This window comes from Pseudogymnoascus destructans, assembly GCF_001641265.1.
Source record: "Pseudogymnoascus destructans isolate 20631-21 unplaced genomic scaffold scaffold_8, whole genome shotgun sequence".
NCBI lineage: Eukaryota > Fungi > Ascomycota > Leotiomycetes > Thelebolales > Thelebolaceae > Pseudogymnoascus > Pseudogymnoascus destructans.
The window spans coordinates 258,861-283,370 of NW_020167527.1; the positions used below are offsets into that span (position 1 = coordinate 258,861).

Genomic DNA, 24,510 nt, shown 5'->3' on the forward strand with positions numbered 1-24,510 from the left:
GCTTAAAGTAAACAATTATCAAAAGCAATCAAATATCACGAGATGGAGTGTGGGACTCATAAACAATCAGATGGTATAAACGCGCCTAATCTCGAGTCAACCGCTCATGCTCAGATCTAAACCATGTTAACAGTGATGTTGCCACGCTACTAATCCATAACTATTGCGATGAGAGCGATGGGATATCTGCGCGTGTTCTCTCTTCGACCTGGCCCAAGTCCAGATGCAACCGATTATCCTTTCCATTTCCGCCAACGCCAGCTGTCTTGCCCAAGCCCATAGCAGCCCTAATCGGTGATATACAAAAAATATAAGCGCCAAGTAGCGACACCATCGCCATCCGTCTGAGCCAACCCAAACAAACAGAGACCAAATAAAACGCCTGCGCCGCACCTGTATATCAATCATTTGCCACATCTCCACAATCTCTAACAATGAGCCGCTACTGCCCATGAAGCTATTGCTCCCCGCGCTCTTACTTCGCCAGCACATCATGCAGGACCCCCTTTTTGTCTCTTTCCACCAATCCGAGGACTGGGCTTAACCTTGCTGCCAGTATTTGCTACCTGGCCTTGAGTTTGACCCCCAGCCTGACCCGCACCCCCTTGTTTTCCTGGTGGAGCGCCATTAACATGACTCATCTCCTCACTGGGCCTCCTGCGTTTGTTGCTGGTATTCGGACTTGTATTTGCAGACACCCCACTGCTACTTCCTTGATGGGACTGCTGTAATGCCATTGCTGTAGGCTGCATATTCCCCGACCCCATGTTCATATTCTGCATTGGGTTTGTACCATCTGGCAGCGAAATCTGAGCTGCCGCTGGGCTCGATAGTGTAAATGCGTTTAAAGATGGGGTCCTTGATCCCGGAGGGAGGGTAGATGGGTTTAGGGAAGCGGCCTGTGAGACGTGCGCAACGTATTGATCGAGGGCAGAGTAAGGAGCAAGAGACGAATGTTGATGCGAATAGGAGAAGAGGGGGTTCATCTGACCCATGACTTCTGCCAACTGCTTGTTCTTAGTACATGGTTGTAAACGTGAATTACGTCGACTTACCTCAAGGAAGCGGAAGACACTGGGTGTGATGCCCATATTCAATTTAACTTTTGAATCCGGGGTATCTATGTCTGGAGGTTGACTGGGTGGTGATTTCAACGGCCTTGCTTTCCCCTTCTTGTTAATTTCTGGAGATTGTTTACCATCAGCTGGCGCATTTTTTTTTTGCCAGTCTTTCTGCCATTCGTGGAGTAGCCGTGCTGCATCGACTACCTTGGTTCGTGGGAGGTACTCTTCGTGGTTGTTGGTTTCGAACTCTAATAGTTCAATCATCTGGTTGGCATCGAACTGAGCCTTCAGCTTTCCATTGGCAACCAACTAAACTTGATTAGACCCATAGGAACACCGAATTCAAGCCGATTTGTTTGCACTTACTTGTGAGCCGTTCTCGAACCAATAAATGAAACTCGACTTCTCACTCGAGATATAATTGCAGTGATTTGGGAGCTCCTTTTCGGTCCCCTTTTCCATAATCAACTGCATATTCTTCACCCCACTCTCAAAATGTGTACAAAAGTACCTCGCCAGCGCTGGAAAAGTGATCTCATACTGCTTCGTAGTTTGCTCGTCGACAATCCACACTGAATGGCGCAATACCCCTATAGGAGAGAAAAAAGTCTCCACAAAGTTGGTCCAGTAACTGAGATCGCTTTGTTGTTTAGTTGCCTGCGCGTTCAGTTTAATAAGTTGATTAAGTTAAATATATGGTTGATTTCCACTTACCACAAACTGACTGAGGTGATCGCCGAATTGCATCAGTCTCAGTAGGCATTGGCCTTTTAGCATTTGATTCCGTGGTCGAGCTTGCATCATTGCCGCCGCCGCTGCTGCTTGTTGGTGTTGTTGATGTTGGTGTTGTTGTTGTTGTTGCTGCTGCTGAGGTGGAGGTTGCTGCTGCTGTGCCGGAGGCTGCTGCTGTTGCTGCTGAGGTTGAGGCCCCTGTTGATTCTGTGGGGCTGGAGTTTGAGGTTGTTGGGCAGCAGCAGCTGCTGCTGCGGCTTGTTGTTGCTGCTGATGCTGTTGCTGCTGCTGTTGCTGTTGATGCTGTTGTTGTTGGTGCTGCTGGTGCTGCTGTTGCTGTTGATGCTGTTGCTGTTGCTGTTGCTGGTGTGCATGTTGTTGCTGCTGGGCTGCGGCTATTTGGAGATTTTGAAGTTGCTGGGGGTTCATTTGGCTTGGTTGGCCTTGACCTCCGCTGTGAGCCCCAGAGTTTTGCATCTGTTGCATGGCTAGGAGTTGCTATAGCACGAATATATGTTAGCTGTTACACTTAACTTTCTCGCAGTATGGAACAAGAACAGGTTACGTGCCTGGTGCTGTTGGTGCTGCTGCGCTTGGGCCTGCTGTTGTTCCATGGCTTGCGCCTGTTGCTGTTGTTGCTGAAGGTGCTGAGGGAGCGGAACCGGTTGCATCCCTCTCGGGACAGCCTGGCGCATTGCAGCAAATTGCACGGCATTTAACCCCGGGCTCATCCCGTTCACCATATTCATTGGCATGCCGCTATTATACTGCTGGGCCATAATCGCCTGTCGGGCCGCCTGGCGCGCTTGGTTCTGCTGCTGGAGAAGGTGCTGTTGTGCCATTTGCTGCATTTGGGGAGTGGCGACTGTGACGCACATTAGCTTGACACTCTTTCTCTGTGGTGACTTGTAGGGGAGTCGGGGTGTCTGGAAATCAAAGGGTACACGTACAGGCCATCTGCGGCTGTTGTTGTTGCTGTTGATACATGGCTTGGCTTGGTGTTAAATGCTGTAAAGCGTGCGCATTCGGTCCGCCAGGTCCGTTGACCCCCGGAGACATACCCGACATCATTGTCCCTGGTTGACTGACTTGTGGAACTCCTGGCCCAGAAACACCCATATGGAAGGTTTGTTGAGGCATTCCAGGACCTGGTGGACCGCCTTGCTGGATGTGCACTCCGGCCATCTGATGCCCCTGTGCAACTCCTGGATACTGTGGCAACCCAGTCGGATGTGGAGAGTACGATTGCGCGACGCTCGTCATCATTGTGGTTCCCACTGCGCGCCCGTGAACGGAGACCCTCTTGATGTCCTGAAGGTGATCTGACGATGCGAATAGATTAGCTCACGTGACATGTGGCTGGAGTGTCTCGGACCCGTTTGAATCGTTCCCATTCTGCCATGCTGGACTTGGCCATTTTGGCGAGAAATGGGAGAGCTGCGGAAACCGGAGTTCAGCTATGACCCGACAAGGGAAATTACTAGTAAATTGTATGTAATTCTCCCCATCCGGCCATACCCCCCACGGCGTTCCTTTGTAATCCCCCACGTGACGTAGAGCCGCCCTTTGTTCCCTCTGTAGAATACTGGCCTTTAATTAATTTTTCTACTCCAGTAAGTGCTTCGGAACAGGGCGAGCGAAGGGACTAACTTCTGTACGCTCCTAATTTGGGTGCGTACAGAAGTCACTTCTGTCGCAATATTTTAAAAAATTGCCAGGTAGATAGATGTGTTTGCTACTGTAGGTAGCTTAGTTACCCGTCAAACACCTACCGGCAATTTTTTGAATATTGCGACAGAAGTGACTTCTGTACGCACCCAAATTAGGAGCGTACAGAAGTACTACATGGAAAATCAAAATCGTGGCGTCAACCCGAAGAGTGTAGCAGTCGCAAAATGCACCTTCCTTACTGTAAAATTCCAAAGGTACTTAAATTTGTATGTAAATTGTATATAAAATGAAGTACCTAAAAAAATCGAAAAAATTAATCTTCCATTTGAAGCGCATTACCAACTGCCTGCATATAAATCTGCTCTGCCGAGAGCTGGAGTACAGTATTTGTAGCCTCAGATAATTGACCAAGCCACCACGCAACTAGCTCCTCAGATTGGGGCATTCCTACTAGATCTGCCTCAATTTTATAGAATCTAGACCTAATTAAGTCTAGATTCTCCTTTATCTCAAGCTTCTGATTGGCTAGAGCACGCTCCTCTGTAGTAGGTGCCTGAGGCACTACTAAATTTCCCATTGTCTCATATACCTCAAGGGGTTGTGAGGTCCGGCGCTCGGAGGAGCTCCTATTTCTCGCCAAAATGGCTAAGTCCAGCATGGCAGAATGGGAACGATTCAAACGGGTCCGAGTGTCTCCAGACGCCTAGTGATTTTTAAGCGAGTTTTGATGGGACCAAATATAAATCGCTATTGCCGCAGATAATTTTTCTTTCTACTACCACAACCAATTCCTACCTCTCTCAGCACCCAGCACCATAACTGGAACTGGATTTAAACATGTGAGGCCATCCAATCGTCGTCTGAGCTACGGGTATGTGATCTTTTTATACATCGCCCTTCCCTTTTTCCTTCTGATCTGGAATGATGAGAGCAATATTATATTGTCTTCTTTCCCAGAATTAATCGACCATGATTAAAACATTGGGTCTTCCAGACATGGTTGACCTGCTACTTGCCAGTACATTCTGTCTGACCCAGATCACAATTAATCTGCAATTGTTCAACCAAATCATCTTGTTTTGGCTTACCATCTAACTAACTTGGAAACAGTACAGTATTTTTCTATTGCGAATCCAAACTTGCTACGATCCTCGAGCAGTTTCACAAATTCATTTGAATGTACTCAATAAGAGCTGCATGCTCTTCTTGAGGATGTTTCCACACCAATCTGGGTGCTCTCGAATTCCATAATGGACGCAAAAGGTCAGTGATAAAAAAAAAATCTGTTATACTCCCTACCATGTCATGATGAAAACCGTACCACATTCGCAGTTTCTACTCGAGCTTCATTTGAACCTATTTCGAAGCAGATGAGGGGCATTTCTTCCTTGGATGTCTGAACATGAACAACATTACCATTGTTTCAAAAGTGTCATAGATGAATCAGTTTCACTAACAGCACAGTAGGCTTCTCGCTCTCTTTGCAGTTCACTGGTGGTTCATCTGCCACAGTGACGAAACTCCTTTCGAATACAGGTAGCGACGTTCTTTCGGTGTCATTTTCCTTATTTGTAAATTCCACTTGCCAAACACTCTGGCCCTTACCTCCTTTCCTTCGTGGATCGGTTCAACCTATGGTATAGGCCTATTTTTGCGTGCAAGAAGACCAATGCACAGATTACTCACCGCGACGTCCAGCCTTCGTGGCAAAATGGGCGTAAGAGGTCCTACATACTATTGTCAACATGATCCTTCTACCGTGAAAATTGCTGTCTCGGTTTCTCAACTGGAAACGTGAAGCGAGTTGTAAAATTATTTAGATTATCAACATGTTCACAATATTTTAATTGAATCTACTTTAAATAATATTGTGCAGCTTATGTAGTGATAACTTCAAAGTAGATTCAATAAATAATATTGTACAGCTTATGTAGTGATAACTTCATTGGTTTTCGCATTGAAATGATACATCCTTGCTCCCTTGCTTCTAAATATCACCATTGGTATTTCCCTCTCCCATGCTGGTCAGTCCGCTGACTAGTCCCAGCATTCGTCTGCCAAGCAGATCGTCTTCGCTTGCCAAGCTGACTGAAGAGCTCTTCTTGCGTGTCAATCTTCCCCTATCTCTACGTGTCCTCCTGCCCCTCGTTGCGCCCTCGTCCGATACCCCTCCCAAGGTCTCCTGGAGAAGGCGTTCCTTTAGTTCTTGCTCGGCCCTTAATTTCGCAGTCAATGGCATCCTCATTTCCAAGGCTTCGTCGCCAGAGGATTCGGTGCGATTGTGGTGATAGCCCGCGCCACCCCCCCTACCAAACCTAGCATCTCCGCCCTGGCGGCGCAAGCCCGTTGCTTTAACCCCAGAACTCACTGTGCTAGATGTGGTGGCTTTCATTTTTTCGTTTGTATCGGAAAGCTCGAAGAGCTCATCAATCCAGCGCGCGCAACGGAAGATGTGATTCCAGCCCTCAGGGAAGGCAGCAGCAAATTGCATAAAGCCATGTGAAATCCCGGGTATCAAGGCCACCTCTACCACGTCCCTGTCGTCGAATTCCTTTGCTAAATGCTCGCCCCTCTCCTTTTCCTTCTCGTAAGCTTCGGCCTTGGCTTTCCGCAACCGGCCTGCGAATATTACGGTGTCGTCGACCAAAGGATCGCGCTCGCCTGTGAGGAAGTATGTTTTTGGAAATCGAGCAAGTAATGCTGGCGGGGCAAGGGTGGGAGAAAGGTAGTAGTCATCGGCGAACGAAGGTCTGTTGTGGGGTCCAACGTAGAGCAATATCATGGATCTCATTGTTGCGGGGTCGAGGATACGGTCATTGATATAGGATATCATAGATGTAATCGCGAGACGGGTGCCTGGTGTCGGTGTTGGTGGCACCAGAGGTTCTTTGTTGGGATTGGGATGTTCGGGAAGTGAAGCAGAGCCTGGGATCGACCTAGGACGCACTTTAGGAGATAGAGCTGTAAAATCTTCGCCCTCGGAATGATGGGGGGTGCCAGCGAGATGGTTATATTGCATGCTCTTTAGTCGCAGCATGTCCCGGTTCGTCTTTCGCATCCGGCGGTCTTTGAAGAGAGACATATGCTCCTCGCTCATCCAATTGACAATATTGAAATCCAAGCCCGGATATATCAAGATGAGACCCTCGGGCATTGGCAGTGGAACTTCGCTGTCTGAGGAAATCGATCCAGAGTGCTCAATGATTTTGAGCACTGTTCCCGTTGCAAGGTTCCCCCCAGCACTGTCGCCGCAAATCACGATTTTTGGCATCACTTTTCCAGACAAACCGACAAGTCTACCACGGCTAGCGACGACCGCGCGATAGACATCGAAACATTCGTTAAGCGCATAAGGATATGGATACTCCGGTGCCTTTTTATAGTCCAAACTGAGCACTGGTAAGCCAGTTTTGCCAGCCCATGCGAATAGTTTATCATCATGGGCTCGTGGATCCATGGCGACAAATCCGCCACCAGGAACGTCAAGAACAATCTTGGTGTGGTCCTTGAGTGCACTCAGAGGCCCATCAAAATATAGCCATGCCTGCACTGGTTCTCCCCCTGGTCGTGGTATGCGTATTGCACGCGGTGGGTACTTCATAAGTCGTGGGCGTAACAATGCTGAGACAAATTTGAGGTACGGTGTGTTGCCCTTATTCCAGCTCACCCTGAGATGATCCAGTGTCAACATCCCTCTCACTTTCCTTACTTTCTCGTCCGCTCTCTCCGCCGCTATCAGATAGTATAATGAGAAGATGATGCTTGACAAGTCCCGGAGCCACTTCCTGCGGATGCGCATAGCAGTCCAGAACCCGGCATCGAGTGCGGTCGTCACCCATGTTGCACGGAAGTAAGAGCGAGTATAGAGGTTCGCAAGCGGCTCGGGGCATTCGAGATCGAGGAGAGAGTCGAAGTTGCGAGCGATGTACAGGTAAAGCAGCGTGATCATTACCGTTTGCCACGGGGTGAAAAGGCCAGAGCATGCCCGCGAGAGCTTGCGGAGTTTCGGAGGTCCATGCTTGTTTCCTCTTTCACGGTATTAGTATAGGAATAGAAACGGGGAATTGAGGCTCGAGGACTTACTTAGCGAGATAAAAAGACCAGAAAGAAACGACTACAAGCACATGGAATTTGCGAAACTGCACTGACGGCCGACCAAGGACGTGGTCAAATCGATGAGGTCAGCTTGAGGGTTCTCGAGTTTGCTTGTGAAGCTGGAGGCATACCAATCATACTGGCGACCGACTTCTCAATGAAGAAGGCAGCAGCCGTGCCTGGTTCTGCAGCTATACGTGGCGAAAGGAGGGAAGAAAAGAAGTTATTCCCTGCCCTGGCCGTAGGTTGACCTTGCAGTTATTCCATCAGAAAGGGCTACCCATAGCACAGCAAGCACAGCAGAGCATTTACTTTTTGTAGAGCCAGACAAGTTGGAAGTTTAGGCGATCGGCATGTGCATGAGTAGTGATGGCACTACTGAGGATAGCACTACTGAATATATGTTTATACTCCGTAGAGACCTCCGTATCTCCGTATACTCTTTCCTTAGTTGAACCGTTGTAGGCGGGTGGTTGGCAGTGGGGTCGTCATGAGACTGAGTTATAAGTAAGTTTGCATGTGATTGAGGGCCATTTCAAGCTTGGGACTAAGATCAGAGTGGAATAGGTCGGTGTATGTACTCCACCTCGTACCTCGCCCTTCACCGTTCATCGTTTTGTGGAGGTTCGACCCCATAGCACGTGACCATACGCCCAAAATACAGTCTCAGCCTCGCCAAACGGCCCGTCATTGCTACCCTAGCTTCCACCACTCGAGCGAGCCAAGAAAGTTTACACAACACCTCAGTTGCACCACACTGGGCCAACGCTTTGAAAATGGCAGACACACCACCAACGACGTCATCCCCAGGGGGCACCCCTTCTTCCAGCGCTTCCGAGCAAGCGCGTATTCGCCGAGAGCGCCGTGAGGCTAAAATAAAAGCTGGAGGGACGTCGAGGTTAAACAAAATCACAGGGCTCGGTGGTGGCTTACAACGAGGTTCGTTCACAACCTTGCTGGCAATGTTCAGCGCAACGTTCCATTTCTGACTGTGCCTCACAGATATAAAGCCTGCGGCTGCAGTACCCCAAGTAGCATCCGTCTCTCACGCGGACCCTGACGAAGTTGACATCAGCGAGCACTTTTACGAACCACCGCCGAATATCCGCCCCCAAAATGCTCCGCCGAACCCCAATCGTCCATATCCCGGCCTGTCATCGGATCCTAGTCAGTTGGATGACCAGGCTCTTCGAGCCATGATGCTCGGTTTCCCCCCGCCTAACGGAAGTTCTCAACCCCAATCCAACCCATTTGGTGGACCACCGAACCCGTTCGCGGCAATGGGCAACCCTGATGGCACCGGTGATCCGGCCAATGATCCCATGATGGCTATGCTGCAACAGATGATGGGAGGTGAGCCAGGAGCTATGCCATCCTTCCCTGGCCTACCACCTATGGGGTTTCCTGGGAACGATGCCAACGGAGCACCGGCAGTAAAGACATCCGCTTATATATGGCGCATCGTTCATGCCATATTTGCCTTGGGATTTGGCCTATACATCGCCTTTACTACAGAGTTTGGTAGAAAAGCTGACCGTCTGAATGGCATGGAAAGTGAGATAATAGATCTGAGAGCATTTTACGTGTTCGCAACAGTGGAAGCGATACTGCAAGGAACTCGGTTTATCTTCGACAGAGGACAAGACAGCCAAACTGGAATTATAGGGACGGTTTTGCGGTTCTTGCCCCAGCCATTTGGAGGATATCTTCGGATGTTTATGAACTATCGAAGTATCTGGACTACGACAAGTGCCGATACCTTGGTTGTGGTGTTTGTTCTCGTGGCTGCTAACCATTGGAGAATCTCCAACGAGGATGGTAGCGGGCTTTTCGGCAGCACTCATGGTATCAAATTAGCCTAAAAAAAATTGGTTAATAAGGCTCACAGAGGACATGTTTGAATATTTTATGTGCACTGTATTCGCATCGTAGTTTATTATTTTGTCGTTTAAAAGGGTTAATATGTCAGATAAGTTGCCAACTTGCATCTCAAGTTGAGCGAGCAAGTTAACATAACGTAGAGTACAGTCAACTCCCGTTAAGTTGATACAATTGGTGACACGTGTAAATATCGTAAAAGTGAAAATATCGTTATATTGAAGGGCAAAAGGTTTATATACCCTGCATTTGACGTGATAAGTTTTATATACCCTACATAATATGAAACCCCCTGCGACCAGTAAAAACCCCCCAATTCCCCCCCCGTAGCCTCCCGTAGCCCCCTCGCCGTCGCCCCCTCGCTGTCGCTCCTTTCGACGGCCTCATTCGGCCCAGTCGTAAGGACTCTCGACCAGGCGTCTAGGTCGAGGTAGAGCTGACCGTTCATAGGAACGGTCAGCTCGCCAAGAGAAGCCATCCTCGTGGGCCTGAGCCGAGCTCAGGACTTCCGATGCCTCGCGACGAGGGCTTCCGAAGAGTCGTCGAGTGCCTCAGTGAGGGCAGCGGCTAGCGAGTCAGCTGGGACAGCGAGGAGGGCGACGGCGAGGGGGAGCAACCGCGAGGGAGGCAACGCGAGGGAGGGAGGCAACGCGCCGAGCGCGTTGAGTGGTTTCCTGCTTAGTAAGAATCACCATGGTATATAAAACTTATTTATGAACTTACCGGGTATATAAAACTTTTGCCCTACTCTATCCCTGCACCTCTGGGGAAAAGGAATTGAACCAATCACAGTCATCCGTTTCTAATCTCCACCACAAAATAAGCGGGTCTCCTGCTCGATAACGTCATATCTGGGCTTTTTTATGGCTTTTATGGATCTTATCGCTTTATCTTGACCCTTGTGACCATTGGATGTATTAAAGTGGGTCTCTATTCCCTAGCTTCGGCCACACTTCCCGTGTTCCCGTGCCTCAAAAGATACTTTTGGTTATCCAAGCGCGCTGCAATCCACTACGGTAGCCGCCGTACCACTACTACTAAGATTACTGAAGCTCGTCCCGATTGTCTACAGTCAACAACAACCTCCTCTTGGTCCCATCGCTGTCGCCTTCAATCCTCATCGCCGTGTGCATCTCTGCTGCTTCATCAGTCACTATACCCATACGCCACCACTGCGCACTCTGTCGATGTCTGTCCGCCCTCGGTCTCCCGCTCTACACTCGCAGCATACGCTATCCGACCCTCTTTTGAGTTCGCCCCGTCCGTCGAACCCGCGTTGAGTCTCCCGCAAGGCTCTCATGCCCAAGCGGTGACTGAGAAGCGTCAGCACACGCCGTCTCCGCTCTCGAACTCTCCGTGTATCATCATTTATCGGGATTGTATATACACGGACATCGCATACTTCACTCCCCGCACTTGCCACAATCAGACACTCTATCGCCACTCTCCTCGACCGTCCACCTACTGCCTCCAGCTTCATATGAGTAAACCACCAGCCACCTCACGACTCCACCGCTCACACGACCTCCTAATCACCCCTCCGCCACCATGCGGGGCCTCCTACTCAACCACTCCGACCCCAAAGAGGGCTCCAGCCACTCCCTGACCTCCAACTCCCCCGGCTTCTACGACACCCCCGCCTCCTTCAACGGCGAGCCCTTCTACGAGAAAACCCGCCGCCGCTCCTTCCCCCACCAATTCATCGACAGCTTCCGCCGCGACCCGAACCGCCACATCATCAACCCCCTCGGCGATGTCGATCACCAGGACTGGGTCTACGACCCGAACCAGGCCATATTGAGGACCGCGAACACCAGACTGGCTAGGAAGCTGAAGGGCAGGCATCTGCAGATGATTGCTATTGGTGGGTGTATTGGGACGGGGCTGTTTGTTGCGTCTGGGCGCTCGCTCAATGCCGGCGGCCCTGCGTCGTTGCTTATCTCGTTCTTGTTGACGGGGTGTATGCTTTACTGCACGGTTCACGCGCTGGGCGAGATGGCTGTGTTATATCCCGTTTCAGGGTCTTTCTCGGCGTACTCGTCTAGATTTCTCGACCCGGCTTGGGGATTTGCTATGGGCTGGAAGTGAGTCGACTCCTATTCGATAATGATGAGTTTTACTGATTGAAGCAGCTATGCCATGCAATGGCTTATTATTCTTCCCGTGGAAATTATTGCAGCTACTATAACGATAGAGTATTGGAATAAGAGTATCAACCCCTCAGTATTTGTTACGGTGTTCCTGCTGCTCATCATTTCGATCAATCTATTTGGCGTCAAAGGCTACGGAGAAGCTGAATTCTTCTTCTCGATCGTCAAAGTCGTCGCAATAATCGGCTTCATCCTGCTGGGCATCATCATCAACTGTGTTGGTGGACCCACCACCGGCTACATTGGTGGCAAGTTCTGGGTCGACCCCGGACCCTTCCATGCCGGTTTCAAGGGCCTCTGCTCTGTCTTCGTCAACGCTGCCTTCGCCTTCGCTGGCACCGAACTCGTCGGACTCGGCGCGGCCGAGACAGCAAACCCCCGAAAATCGCTCCCCACAGCCATCAAGCAGGTCTTCTGGCGCATCACCCTCTTCTACATCGTCAGCCTGACCCTCGTCGGCCTCCTCGTCCCCTACAACGACACCCGCCTCCTCACCAGCAGCCAAAGCCGCGGCAACAGCGCCTCCAGCCCCTTCGTCATCGCCATTGAAGACGCCGGAATCGCCGTCCTCCCCTCGGTAATGAACGCCGTAATCCTCATCGCCGTCCTCTCCGTCGGCAACTCCTCCGTCTTCGGCTCCTCACGCACCCTCGCCGCCCTCGCCGACCAGGGCCAAGCACCCAAGATCCTCGGCTACGTAGACCGCAAGGGCCGCCCTTTCGTCGCTATCTGCGTCTCCTCCGCTCTCGGATTCATCGCGTACGCTGCTAACTCCGATCAGCAGAACGCGGTTCTGAATTGGATGCTTGCTCTCTCGGGACTCAGCTCGATCTTCACTTGGGCCTCCATATGCCTCGCGCACATCCGCTTCCGCCGCGCCTGGCGCATCCAGGGGCGCTCGCTCGACGAGCTGGCGTTCGTCTCGCAGCCGGGGGTCGTGGGTAGCTGGATCGGATTCATCTTCAACTGCCTCGTGCTCATGGCGCATTTCTGGACCGGGGCGTGGCCAGTGGGCTACGGTAACATGACGATGGGAGCGCAGGTGCGGAATTTCTTCGTGGGGTACCTGGCGGCGCCGATTGTGATTGTCATGTTTGTGGGGTATAAGTGGTGGTATAAGACAAAGGTGTGGAGGTGTCATGAGATGGACCTTCAGACGGGGATTAGGGAGTTGAATTTGGCGGAGATGTTGAAGGTGGAACGGGCGGAGAGGGCGGAGTGGCCGAAGTGGAAGAGGTATTATCATGTTATTTGCTGAAGGACCCCCCCAAAGGGGGTTTGGCATGGATTTTTATGGCTTATGTTTTATTGGGGTGGAAGCGATACTTTTTGGGGGGCGTGGTCGGGGCCGGTAAACGGCGTTCAGGGTAGGGAATAATCGTTGGTTCTCAAACCACCGCCTGGAGGCGGTTGGCGAAAGCGAACTGGGACGCGAAAGCGATTATGGGACACTTCCGGAGCGGACTCGCGACGCGACCGACCATTAACACGACTGACAACGAGCACAACTACAACCACAACTATGCCGGTAGTTCAAATGAATAAAAATGAAGCTCTTTTAAATGCCATTGAATTTTTAAATGGAAACCCAACAGAGAAGAGTGCTACAGTAGCACGGATGTACAGAGTAAACCCAAGTACACTCCGGACTATACGACTACGACAACGACGCGCATCACCACAACGCACCGCTGTGCCACGCGGAGGCCAGAACAGAGTGCTGTCTGATGTACAAGTTACAGCTATACAAAGATATATCCAACGCTCATACGAAAATGGGTACGGTGCAACTAAGCCTATGGTGTTCAGTGCCATCTGCCAACTACGTGCAGCAGAAACTCCAACGCGTGCACCACCGTCACAACGGTGGTTCCAGACATGGATTAAGACACAACAACACAACTTCCATACAATAAAAACCTGGCCAATTGAAGCAGCACGGGTTGCATCTCATGAAGTATCAGCTATTAAAGAATAGTTTTATGAATTTAAAGATGTGTGTAATCAACTAGATATTACTGCGGGTGATATCTACAACTTTGATGAAGTTGGATTCCATGTAGGAATGAGCACTGGTGAACATGTGTTGGTACCATCTACAGTAAAGGAGGTAAGTTGTTTCTAATATTTATAGCTTTGTTACAAGCTCCAGAGAACAGACAAGGTCTTACAGTTATAGAGACAATTGCAGCTGCTGGCATTGCACTTCCACCGTTCCTTATTATACAAGGAAAATTACACATGGAAAGTTGGTACCATGACAATCTACACAGTGATGAGAAAGTTGCAGTATCCGATTCTGGATATACAAACTCTGAGCTTGCAATGGAATATTTACAGCATTTTATTCAACATACACTGTCTATAAGAACAAAATTGTTAATAATGGACTCTCATATCTCACATGAAGTTCCAGAGTTTATAATACTTGCACATCAACACAATATACACTTACATGTGTTTCCGTCTCATCTTACGCATATTCTACAACCACTAGATGTTACTGTGTTAATATAAACATTGGCACCAACTTGTAACTCAACAAGCAATCCATAATTTTGATACAGATTATAATGTTATATCTTTCTTTAGAGACTTGTCTACTATCCATAAGCAGACATTTACAAAGGGTAACTGTATGAAGTCTTTTAGAGATGCAGGTATTTGGCCACCTAACTATGAAAAGATTCAAGAGAAGGTTGCTATATATGCAAAACCAGAAGTTTTAGAAACACCACAACGCGCATTTCAAGCAAGTTATGATCTTTCAACATGGAGTCAAACATTTGATAAGATCCTTAGTTCACCGTCACGGCAAAAGTGGGCGCCTCCTTATACTGAAATCCAAACTCAATTAACAGAGGCTGAGCTGTTCCGGTCAGAGCTTGTACAAATTACTACTATTATGACTGAGCAACGACAGCAGAAGGTTAGAAGTCGGAAATCTATTCAAAAAGGTGGTGCTATTACAGTTGAACATGCACGGCAAAGGATTTATGAGAAGAAGGTAAAGGAGCAACTTTTAGAAGAAGCACGGGAGAAAAGAGAGAGAACACGCATGGTGAACATTGAGCGTAAGATGCAGCTCCATGCTGGCATCAATGCACAGAAGGCAGAACGTACATGGAAAAAGGACCTACATGAATTTCAAAAAAGTAACCCAGACACGGAGCCACCAATTGGCTTACGTACAGAAATCATTGACCTGGACGTTACACAGAAGAAATGTAAGGAGAAGGAGGAGGAGGACTGGCTGTTAGCTGTCACGGTTCACCAAGGCATAGGGCGCCAGTTGGGTATTATGAATTAAACTCAATCTAGAGAAGGAAGGAAAGAGAAGAGGAGCACTCGAGCAGTGGCTCGATCTATATACAGCTATGTTGTTGTGGAGTAAATTCTCTTTAGCGAGACCAGTTCTTGTAAGGACACAGGGCACCCAGCTCACAGTAATAGCATATGAGAGTGCGAGTCAGAGGCTAAACGGATGCTATCCTATAGGTCTACTACGAAGGATACAAAAAAGATGATGGGGGAACCCCGTCAGTCGATTTTCTCAAGTATCCGAAACCCATCTGACTCGGTTCCGACTCGGTTAGGCCACCCAAATGATCACACGTGACCCCGCAGCTACCCGGAGTCTACTCCCTAGAATGAGAGACGAGAAGGCATCCTTACACTACCCCCCTCCTGAGAGAGTGCTTTGTCCGCAAGGCACGCGGCTAGTATCATGTCCGCAACGTCTCCGAATCGTCTCCGTATCGTCTCCGTGAACGGAGCGTTTCTTGTTATCATAATGTTGGCTGGTAATTGCGTCCGGAACAACTTCGTTTGTCGTGTGTGTCGGGAAGGTGCTTTGTTTGCCACCGTAGTCATCCCGAGGTGGTATCGCGTTAGGGTCCGTGTGGCATGCGAAACTGGAGTTCGCTTTTGTTGGATCTCACGTTCGTTCTTGGGGTCCGAAACAGTACCGGAAGGTGTCCGCTACCCGTTTGAGTAGAATTTTTGTAAAACGTGAAAGAAGAAGTGGCTGCGCTAACCCGATTCGGCGTTCATTGTTGTAAGCCAACATTTGAGTATTCCGCTTCGCCCACTTCCTCTTGTTTTTACCTTACAACAACAACGCCAGCAACCCTCCCACCCGAGACCGGTAAGTGGCCCCTCCCTGTCCGTTTGTTTATGATACTGATAGATTGTATAGTATACTCCAATCCAAAGAACAAGTAGGTGATGGGAGCGCGTTGGCGCAGTGTTGATAACTTGTGCTGGGCTGACGGAATCACAGATTCCAAATTTGAAGATGCCGGTTCCCACCCCCCTCCGGGGCTCTTACTGTCGCCTTCCATGTGCTCTGTTTGCACTGCCTTCAGGCCAAAGCCCGTGGGATCCAGTCCCACGACTGCGTCTGGTCCCCGACCAGTTCAAAGTGTGGGTACTGCACGTCGCAGCACTCGCCTTGCGTCCCGGTAGGTTTTCTTGTGGGGTTCGGAGTTTGGTTTTTGGTTGGCCGTTGCTGACTTTGGTGAAAGCTGCCCTGGTTCCTTGGGGAAGAATTTGCGGCCCTCCTGGCCACCCAGAGCGTGACCTCTACGAGGAGGCACGCGCCACTCGGGCTGCCCTCGAGTTGGGGCTGGCCGTGAGTAGACCCCCTTCCCCTTGTGACTCGGTGTGGTTCCGATGCTGACTCTGGGCAGCAAATTCGGTCGTCGCTGCGCCGTCTCCGGACGGAACAGGAGAGCGTTCCTGCTCTCTTGGGGGAGTTGGTGGCTGCTGTGGGCAAACTGCCCACCGCTGCCGCTCCCGCGGTCGCTCCGACTCAGGGTGATGGAAGGAGGGAGGGGGAGGATGGGGAAGTTGGGGCGGCCTATGGGGCCTAGGTGGGGGAAGACCTTGTGTCGGAGGGGACTCGGGCCTGGCCCTTCGCGTGGGGTCACTTCGACCCTTCGTCTCTCATGGTGGTAGCCGCTTGTTGCGACGCCGGTGAGACGTTTGGGAAGGGTGGCTCCTGCAAGGGTTACGCTGGTGAGTGCGCCCTGGCTCGGAGGGTATTTTAGTTTAGAGTCGCAGACAGCAACGACTCTGTTTCTTCCGCTTTGTCTTTCCCTCCGTGATCGTAGTTTTGTTCCTTTCCCGTCTCCCCTGCCGTAACCCCTCCGAGTAGTTCTTGAGGTGGACCTGGTAAATCTGGGTATTCCGTATGAAACTCTCTGAGTTTCTGGGGAGAGTTCATGAAGTTTGACGCTGGGTACCACTCCGGGTCCAGATCGTATCCGACCCAACTAACCCTGTATTGTAGTTGCTTCCGGTGGAGCCTTACGGCGAGGATCTTTTCCACTTCCCATTCCTCTATGCCATCTATCACTTCGCTGCTAGGCTCAGGCGGATCCTGACCAGGTAGGGGGTTGTTCGGATCCTTCATGAGGACATCTGGTGAGAACACATTGTGTATTTGAGAACCGGTAGGTAGTTCCAATCAAAACGCGTGCCCAATCCATTCCAGCACCGTATATGGTCTGACCCATTATTGGCCCAACTTGCGGCTAGGGTGAGAGTTTTTCAAATTTTTGGTCAATAGTGTAACGCTGACTTCTAAATGATAGAAGACACAGAGGTTCTCTTGCGTAAAGGTTTACTTATCAGAGGAGGCAGGGGATCAGACACAGAGGCTTCAAGTAACACGTTACTAGTATATAACAAATACTGTATTGAGTTGAGCACGAAGCTCCTATCTAAGGAAATACTATCTACTTATATAGTGGCGTCGTGCCTAGTGGACTCCTGGGAACTCACTCGAGTCCTCGGAGTCCTGGACTCTTAGGATTCTTCTCATCATCCTGCGAGTCCGTCACGTGCCTAGTGGACTCCTGGGAACTTACTCGAGTCCTCGGAGTCCTGGACTCTTAGGACTCTTCTCATCATCCTGCGAGTCCGTCACGTGATACTTTCGGAACTACTATTCCCCGCTGCCCCTCCAGGTAACAGGGCCGGTCTCATGCGACCTCCCTCCTTCCTGTCCTGTAGTTGGCCAGCCTTCTTGTTCCGTCGTAACAAATAGGTACACTCTATTCCCTACGTCCCAGTTGATGGCACTTCGGCGTCGATTCGTGTGCTTAGACATTTTCTCTTGTGCCTTTGCCATGTTTTCCTTTGCGTGGACCCATGCGGTATGCATTCGGTCTGCAACCGCCTTGGCTTCCTCAAAGACGGTTTTCCATACTGTCTTTGATTTTGCTAATTAGGGTGACACGATTCTCATTTGTCATACTGGCCACTCGAACTTGGCCGAGAGCTACCACACATAGTAGAACAAATTGAGGACTGGAGTTACCGAGGACGTTGTATAAAAATTCTTTATAACGTTTTGTTTTTCCAGAAGGTTGTGCCGTTTGTAACATCTCAACAGCCTCTGAAGTGCGTAGTGCCTCTGCATCGCTCAACCTTCCGAGTACTGAGAGGTTCTTGCTAGCGCCAGCAAGCCTATCCCAAGCCTCTTCGGTATCGAGTGGCTTGTAACGAGAATGCTTTTCCATCACGCCAAGGCGATGATTGAAAGGGCTGGGAGTTCCGATGGAACATAGGGACTGATGGTAGATCGATGGTAGATTGATGACATCAAATGCCAGCAATCTTCCCTTTTTAAAGGGAAGATTGCTGGCATTTGATGGTGATCTTGAGCTGATGGTGCCCTTCAAAAGAAGTTGAGAGGACGATGGTGGTTTAATGAGGGATAGTCCGATGAAAGTTTGGGATTACAGACGTTAGGTTGATGGTAGATTGATGGAGATAATGTGGGAGATTGTGTATATGCCAATAAGAGAACACGTGCCACTAGCGCGTCCAATCATATTACACGAGCCATGAACAATGGGTATCGCATCGTATCCGCACCCTAGAGCGCTTCTTACTGTACGAGAACTACATGGTTTAGACGCTTTCCCCAACGTTCTTACATCCAAATGCAATGAATGTCTCCCTTCAATTGTGCCGCTATTCCTGTGCTGATGCGCCCTGCTGCAACTATGGGCTGCAGGTTCGTCAAGCAGATCTTAGAAATCTAGCCTGAAAACTCTCAGTCTCACATCAATCCTGCACAAGGCTGCACGATAAATCGGTCTCGCCAGCATCTTCCCCAACACTGTCTTGGAGATATGTGCTTCTCTCCGCGTTGTTTGTATGCACCCTTGGACCTTTTTGATTTTTGGATTTCATGATGCTGCAACCGTAGGCTGCTGGTGATCCTGAACGAAGAAGGACCAGCTTCCCTCACCCCCCCCAACCGTTGTTGGTTTACAGGGGGGTTTGGTCTTCAATTGACACGGGCAAAGAATTGAGAAATATATAAGGGCGTGCGATTCCCCAGAAGTTCAATCACAACCTCTGCAGTCTTCAAATCGTCACTCATCTTTAAGCTTCTTACTTTTGTCTATATCTCCCACCACGCATATCAAGCCAGCTGCCAACACTCCACTCTGATCATGGCTCCAACAGAGAATTCAAATCGGCCTTTCGCAGTGCAATCCAAGGCCAGCCACCCCACCCAGTTCCCCGACGATGAGCGATGAGGATGCTAGTGAGATTCTCGCCGCTATGAAAATGCACCCCACGTCTCCAGACCCTCATCGGTCTGAATTGTTGTCTTTCGCCCAACAGTTCTTGGACATTGTCAAGTCTCTCAATTCCGCGCAGAGCGCCCCCGCAGTGCCTGCTGCCGCAAACGACGTTGAAGCCAAAGACCCTCCAGCTCGGGCTTCCAAGCTTGAATTTAAAGCGGTCAATGAAGTGTTAGTCTTCGTAGCAAGTCCAATCTTGAAGGAGCTAACACCGTTTATGCAGTTGGGACGCCAAGGCATACAAGTATAAGGTCGTAGAATCAGTCACGCCAACGGATGAAGCAGATGAACTGAATCAATATGTGTTTGTGGTTCGTGGACGAATTGGTTAGTTTCTCAGCCCACAGTGGAATCCACCTACTTACAAATATATCCCAGACAAGGATACGAAAATCACATACCATGTTGATATCAAGTCAGAGATGTTGCGAGATGCATTGAGAAACGTCTTAAAAGATGCCCACGCAGTCAGTACAAAGGAGAACAATCTTTCGGTGAGTCCATACGGTCTACGTCTACCATGCAAATTCGACTGCTGACACGCGCGCAGGTTGAGCAAAATCTCTTGTATCACTACATCCCCGAGCTTGAAACATGCCGAAACTGGAATGGCATCGATTTCCAGGACCAAGCTAGCGCGACGCACGTCAGTCTTCTTCTCAACTACCTGAAGGAGAAGTATCCAGAACTCAAGTCACTTCTCAAGACCGGCGAGATCACATATGACATGCTCTGGGCACTGTTCAGACCGAACGGACCAGTATTCACCACCTGCCACGGAACCCACAAGCCGCGTTGCGTGAGATTCGATTTCGGTGAGGAGAAGAAAACCAACTCTGGGTTCATATACTGGAAACTCGAGTGTCGATATCTCGATTTTGATGGGAAAGAATATGGAAACGTACCAATCGAGCTAGGGATCCCTAAATTTCGCGGAACGAAACGAATAAACCTCCTTGAAACGTTTCCGCTCCAGCATCACCCGGACTCTATTAAGGTAAAGGCTAACCTTATTGAGAATGGTCGGAAGTTCATGTCCCTAAATGGATCCCACCATCGCAAGTACAACGGCCTGGCCTTCTTCATGGATGACGGCGTCCCTGTGGAGTTTAATGTCGATGGCCGAGTTATGATTGATGCAAAGTTCTTTCAAAAGATCAATCCCAACTATTCCCGACTAAAGATCACCGAGCCAATCAATTCACTGGCAGAAATTGATCTATTTAATAACTGGATTGACATTTCCAACATTTGTGATCCTGCAAGGGAGCCAGCCGTCTGGTCCAGTTACAAGCAGTAGTACTGTTGACCCAGCCGACGTGTCCGAGGACGACTTTTTGATTTGCTGTCCCACGGTACGAGGGTTCAGCTTTGCAGACAAGCAGTGGGGTAAGAGTACCTTTTTCAAGAACGAATTATTGCAAACTAACTATAAACTACAGCTGAATTTGCAGTGGCTGACCTCGACGAAATCCAGTGGTCCTCTGATCCTTTCGATTGTTTGGTGATTAAGGATGAGGACAGAGAGGTGATCATGGCCTTGTGGAGGCTCGCAATGGTCAAGCCACCAAGAGTCGGATTTCTCATTCGATGACTTCGTTTCAGGAAAGGGGCGAGGCCTCAACATTCTCTTACAGTATGATGGCTCACTCCCCACCTTATCACATGCGCTAACTCTCCATTAAGTGGCAACCCTGGGCTCGGAAAGACCTTGACAGCTGAAGCCGCAGCCGAGCATCTAAAGAGGCCGCTGTATTCGGTACGGTGCCTAATCCCATATCGCATTAAGATGTGACTATTTAGATTTCTGCTGGAGAGTTAAGTACCGATGCTGCAAAGTTGGAAGCACAGCTTAGTCAGATCTTTCAGATCGCAAAGAACTGGGGTGCTGTTCTTCTCCTAGATGAAGCCGACGTTTACTTCGAGCGACGGTCAAACCATGACCTGATCCGTAACAGTCTGGTTGCGGTATTCCTCCGCAAGCTAAAATATTGCGAGGGTATCATGTTTTTGACAACGAATCGCGTCTCGCAATTCGACGAAGCAATCCTCAGCCGGGTACATATCACATTGAGATACGATGACCTGGACAAAGATACCAAGGAACAGATATGGAAGCAATTCCTTGATCGGGCCAACACCAGTCAAAGTCCCACCAATGTTAGTCGGTCGGAGCTGAAGAGCTTGACTGCAGGCAAATACAATGGCCGCCAGGTAAGAACCCATACAAAATCTCCCCTAATGTCTGTCTTATGCTCACTATGTTTTCTACAGATCAAGAACATTGTCGCAACAGCCCATGCTTTGGCGACGAAGCAAAGGTGCTGCATACGTTTCGCACACCTTCAAAGGGCTGTCGCAATTAATGAGAGATTTGTGCAGGAGTTCTATGTAGTGTGCGTCACGGGGGACCTACCCCATCGGTCCCCCGACCCCAGACCGGACCATGGTCCGGTCCGGTCTGAAGCTCATAACCCACGGTTCCCCATCGGTCTGCCAAGAAACCGGTCACGGGACTAGGGTTGGTTAACAATCACGTGTAGATAATACGTATAATGACTTATTTTCCATGTGCAATTTGTAGTAGATGGCAATTACTATAATTATTGCTATAGATCTATATTACGCCATGACCCCTGAATTTCCCGACCAGACCGAGACTTATTACGGACTTGGCTCAACTCAATTGTTTCAACTACTTCCCCCTGAGGCAACTGGGCCCTATTGTCATTCTATGGCCTTGCAAGTGAAGGTAGGGTGTAATCACACCCGTCTTGGCTTGGGGGTAGCCCCTCTAAATCTTCTAGCTCCGGGTCAATTAAGTCAAATGTTGATGTATTAGCCTGACTTTGGTAACGAACTTGGCGGCGTTGCCCTCAGTGCTGGGGCTGTAATCACTGTACCCTTGGTAACGTATAAAGGCCTCGTTGTGATTGAATAAAATCAAACCAGTCTTGGTTCCGCTTTGTCCTATCACAGGTATTTGGCTGCCTTGGGTTACAGTTTGGAATATACTGTAGCATCATCTTCTCTTGGATATTATCAATTAGATATTCAAACAATATTTCCTCATCATTCACATAAGTTGAATCAATGATATCTGCAACAGAGTAGTGTTCAAATAGCTGTTCCTGTTCAATTTTCTGGCGGTAGAAGACAAGCATGAAGGATCTTGGCCATTGCCTCCTCCTCCTCTTCCTACAAACGGCGCTCTTTGCATTCAAGCTTGTCCTAGTCTCTAATAGAGGGACCACTAGTCAACCTTACGCAAGAAACCTCTATGTCTTCTATCATCTAGAAGTCAGCATTACAGGATGGCCCCTAGATGTCGCTATGTATCCTGTTAAGGGGGGCCATCACATGCTCTAATGCCTTCTGATTAATAACCTACATACTCTTATTAAGCAGGCACTCTCTACACGGGTCCGCAAGGTTACCGTCAACCATGGTGTAAGCCAGTCTTAGACTCCTTGAGCTTAGGTGTCTAAAGCGCTAGTGCTAAAGCATGGCTTCTTTTGGTAACATCGCCACTATGCGCAACGTAGTGATGGCGCTTTCCTAGGTGCTGCTAAGGATGTAGGAGGGCCTGATTTAATTAGCTACGCTAACGACTTGCCCCCTAAGCTCTAGGAGCATCTTGCTGCCACTAGTTGTCCTTGTCATGATACCCCTATCCTAGAGGTAGGGGACCGAGATGAGGCTTCTAGTGAGCTTCAGTACATATAGTACCTTGTAGAGCTAGATACGGCACCTGTTGCCCTTAACAGCTATTTCGAAGCTAACAGCTCCTTTAGCAATGGCCTGGATTTCCATCCTGTTTGCTAGTCTAACTAGAATCGGCTTGTCTAGGATGGTATAGCTGACAAACGCCTCTTTAGCATACGTCATATAGCAAGAGCAGCCTAAATCCATGATCTAAATCCTACTTTAGGCCTGCCTGTCACTAACCTAGCATGTATCAACACTACAGAAGTCATTGATCATGGCGATCCAGGACGTCTTGGTGACAGGGGCAGCCTAGATGTAGGCTGTGTTCGCCCCCTCTAGTAGAGGCAGTGACAACCCCTTTCTACTGCTAGGGGCAGCAAGGGGTCTAGTCAACTGCCCTGCCATCTTTGGCTCTCCTCTCTTCTTTGCGTTATAGTCCTGGCGAATATATCTAGTCTTCCTACAGTGGTAACACGTATAGGTGTCCTTCTAAGAGGATTTGTCTCTGTCACCCCATCTACTGTCTTTGCCCCTCATATCTCTAGTATCTATAGAGGCTTGCTAGGCAGATTTGGTGACAGGCTTTAAAGCCTTAGTCTGCTCCTCGATATCGACAAACTAGCCGATGATATCTTGGTAATCCGTGATTTTTGCCACCCTAATCTAGGTGCTAGCAATGTCATATTTGCTGCTACGGCTTCTTATAATCACTAGGAGCCAGCTGACCTTCCTTAGTCTGAGGGCCTGTCTTCTAGCTCTATTGCTACGATACCGTCCTAGAGCTGGTTTAGCATCATAGCGACATCAAACACCAGTGTAGTCGCTAGCGGAAGGTAGCTACTAAAGGCCTCATTTTTCGAGTCTAGCTGCTACAGCCCGTCGTAAGCATGCACTTAAGCTTGTCCTAGACCTCTCTGGCTGTTATGAGATAACCCAGTTGACAATCAACGGGATACAGCTTTCTAGAATGATTCTTCTAGCTCAATTGTCACAGAAGAAGGCGAGCTGCTCCTTACAGACAGTTACGACTCTGTAGTCTCTTCCTTTTTGGGCTTATCGAGCTTATATTCGAGCATAGCGTTGATGGCACTCTAGACTTTCCTGTCAATAAGCTCGATCTAGATTTAGAGAGCCCAATTTCAATAGTTAGACCAGACTGAGACTGCTCAATGTGTTCTAACTCCATTTTTGTGAGCCGTTATCACTTTCCGGCTTATGGAGCTGAACCGCCACAGCTAAGTCAATGGTTTACTTTACAGGCTTCTTTCAGCGAGTAGCTTAGACTCTCACTTTTTTGATGTGAGACTTCAGAATCAATTCCTTGGTTCAAATACAAAGCTTCCTAAGTGTCGCTAGGCTCATAACCTGTTAGGAGAGGGACCGAGATATTATGACAATCGTGTGATGTTTTGGTGACTAGGCCTTCAGCTTTTGTGCAATGGGCAGGAAAACTTGACAGTAGACTACAGTATATAGAATGAATGGATTGAATTGAATTACTACCCTACTAATGGAGCCTACATATTATTTATGTTATTTAGAGGGCCTACCTAAACACCCTAAGTAACAGAAGGGTTTGGGCCTAAAACCTAATAGAGCAATTTA

General features: G+C 49.1%; 6 protein-coding genes across 6 annotated transcripts; 4 read left to right on the forward strand and 2 right to left on the reverse strand.

Moving 5' to 3' along the window:
• Positions 1 to 54: 54 nt before the first annotated feature.
• On the reverse strand, positions 55 to 3,463 carry VC83_03764 (uncharacterized protein). Its single transcript, XM_024467407.1, has 6 exons — positions 2,747 to 3,463; positions 2,366 to 2,661; positions 1,779 to 2,294; positions 1,431 to 1,721; positions 1,056 to 1,373; positions 55 to 1,007 (listed from the first exon to the last, which is right to left on the reverse strand). The coding sequence occupies exons 1-6, from the start codon at positions 3,060 to 3,062 to the stop codon at positions 492 to 494; spliced, it is 2,253 nt and encodes a 750-aa protein (XP_024324946.1). The 5' UTR covers positions 3,063 to 3,463; the 3' UTR covers positions 55 to 491.
• A 1,991-nt stretch (positions 3,464 to 5,454) lies between these two features.
• VC83_03765 (uncharacterized protein) lies at positions 5,455 to 7,700 on the reverse strand (the record flags this gene model as incomplete). Its single annotated transcript, XM_024467408.1, has 3 exons — positions 5,455 to 7,495; positions 7,551 to 7,611; positions 7,694 to 7,700. 3 exons carry the CDS (start codon positions 7,698 to 7,700, stop codon positions 5,455 to 5,457), a joined length of 2,109 nt encoding a protein of 702 aa, XP_024324945.1.
• A 638-nt stretch (positions 7,701 to 8,338) lies between these two features.
• Positions 8,339 to 9,424, forward strand: VC83_03766 (uncharacterized protein; the record flags this gene model as incomplete). Its single annotated transcript, XM_024467409.1, has 2 exons — positions 8,339 to 8,501; positions 8,565 to 9,424. The coding sequence occupies 2 exons, from the start codon at positions 8,339 to 8,341 to the stop codon at positions 9,422 to 9,424; spliced, it is 1,023 nt and encodes a 340-aa protein (XP_024324948.1).
• A 1,037-nt stretch (positions 9,425 to 10,461) lies between these two features.
• GAP1_1 (glyceraldehyde-3-phosphate dehydrogenase 1) lies at positions 10,462 to 14,056 on the forward strand. Its single transcript, XM_024467410.1, has 3 exons — positions 10,462 to 11,524; positions 11,573 to 13,700; positions 13,770 to 14,056. The coding sequence occupies exons 1-2, from the start codon at positions 10,989 to 10,991 to the stop codon at positions 12,846 to 12,848; spliced, it is 1,812 nt and encodes a 603-aa protein (XP_024324947.1). The 5' UTR covers positions 10,462 to 10,988; the 3' UTR covers positions 12,849 to 13,700; positions 13,770 to 14,056.
• Positions 14,057 to 15,887: 1,831 nt separating this feature from the next.
• Positions 15,888 to 16,464, forward strand: VC83_03768 (uncharacterized protein; the record flags this gene model as incomplete). The annotated part of the gene is made up of 3 exons (XM_024467411.1): positions 15,888 to 16,053; positions 16,117 to 16,223; positions 16,282 to 16,464. 3 exons carry the CDS (start codon positions 15,888 to 15,890, stop codon positions 16,462 to 16,464), a joined length of 456 nt encoding a protein of 151 aa, XP_024324954.1.
• A 2,068-nt stretch (positions 16,465 to 18,532) lies between these two features.
• VC83_03769 (uncharacterized protein) lies at positions 18,533 to 21,786 on the forward strand. Its single transcript, XM_024467412.1, has 6 exons — positions 18,533 to 19,368; positions 19,421 to 19,524; positions 19,576 to 19,691; positions 19,748 to 20,833; positions 20,884 to 21,411; positions 21,472 to 21,786. The coding sequence occupies exons 1-4, from the start codon at positions 19,139 to 19,141 to the stop codon at positions 20,495 to 20,497; spliced, it is 1,200 nt and encodes a 399-aa protein (XP_024324953.1). The 5' UTR covers positions 18,533 to 19,138; the 3' UTR covers positions 20,498 to 20,833; positions 20,884 to 21,411; positions 21,472 to 21,786.
• Positions 21,787 to 24,510: the final 2,724 nt, after the last annotated feature.

Coding starts and splice junctions, on each gene's coding strand:
- VC83_03764 (XM_024467407.1), bottom strand. CDS start 3,062: ATGATGACGAGCGTCGCGCAATCGTACTCTCCACATCCGACTGGGTTG. Junction 2,662..2,746: donor ACAACAGCCGCAGATGGCCT/GTACGTGTACCC, acceptor TGTGCGTCACAG/TCGCCACTCCCCAAATGCAG. Junction 1,722..1,778: donor ATCACCTCAGTCAGTTTGTG/GTAAGTGGAAAT, acceptor CTGAACGCGCAG/GCAACTAAACAACAAAGCGA.
- GAP1_1 (XM_024467410.1), top strand. CDS start 10,989: ATGCGGGGCCTCCTACTCAACCACTCCGACCCCAAAGAGGGCTCCAGC. Junction 11,525..11,572: donor GGATTTGCTATGGGCTGGAA/GTGAGTCGACTC, acceptor TGATTGAAGCAG/CTATGCCATGCAATGGCTTA.
- VC83_03769 (XM_024467412.1), top strand. CDS start 19,139: ATGAGCGATGAGGATGCTAGTGAGATTCTCGCCGCTATGAAAATGCAC. Junction 19,369..19,420: donor TTTAAAGCGGTCAATGAAGT/GTTAGTCTTCGT, acceptor CCGTTTATGCAG/TTGGGACGCCAAGGCATACA. Junction 19,692..19,747: donor CAAAGGAGAACAATCTTTCG/GTGAGTCCATAC, acceptor ACACGCGCGCAG/GTTGAGCAAAATCTCTTGTA.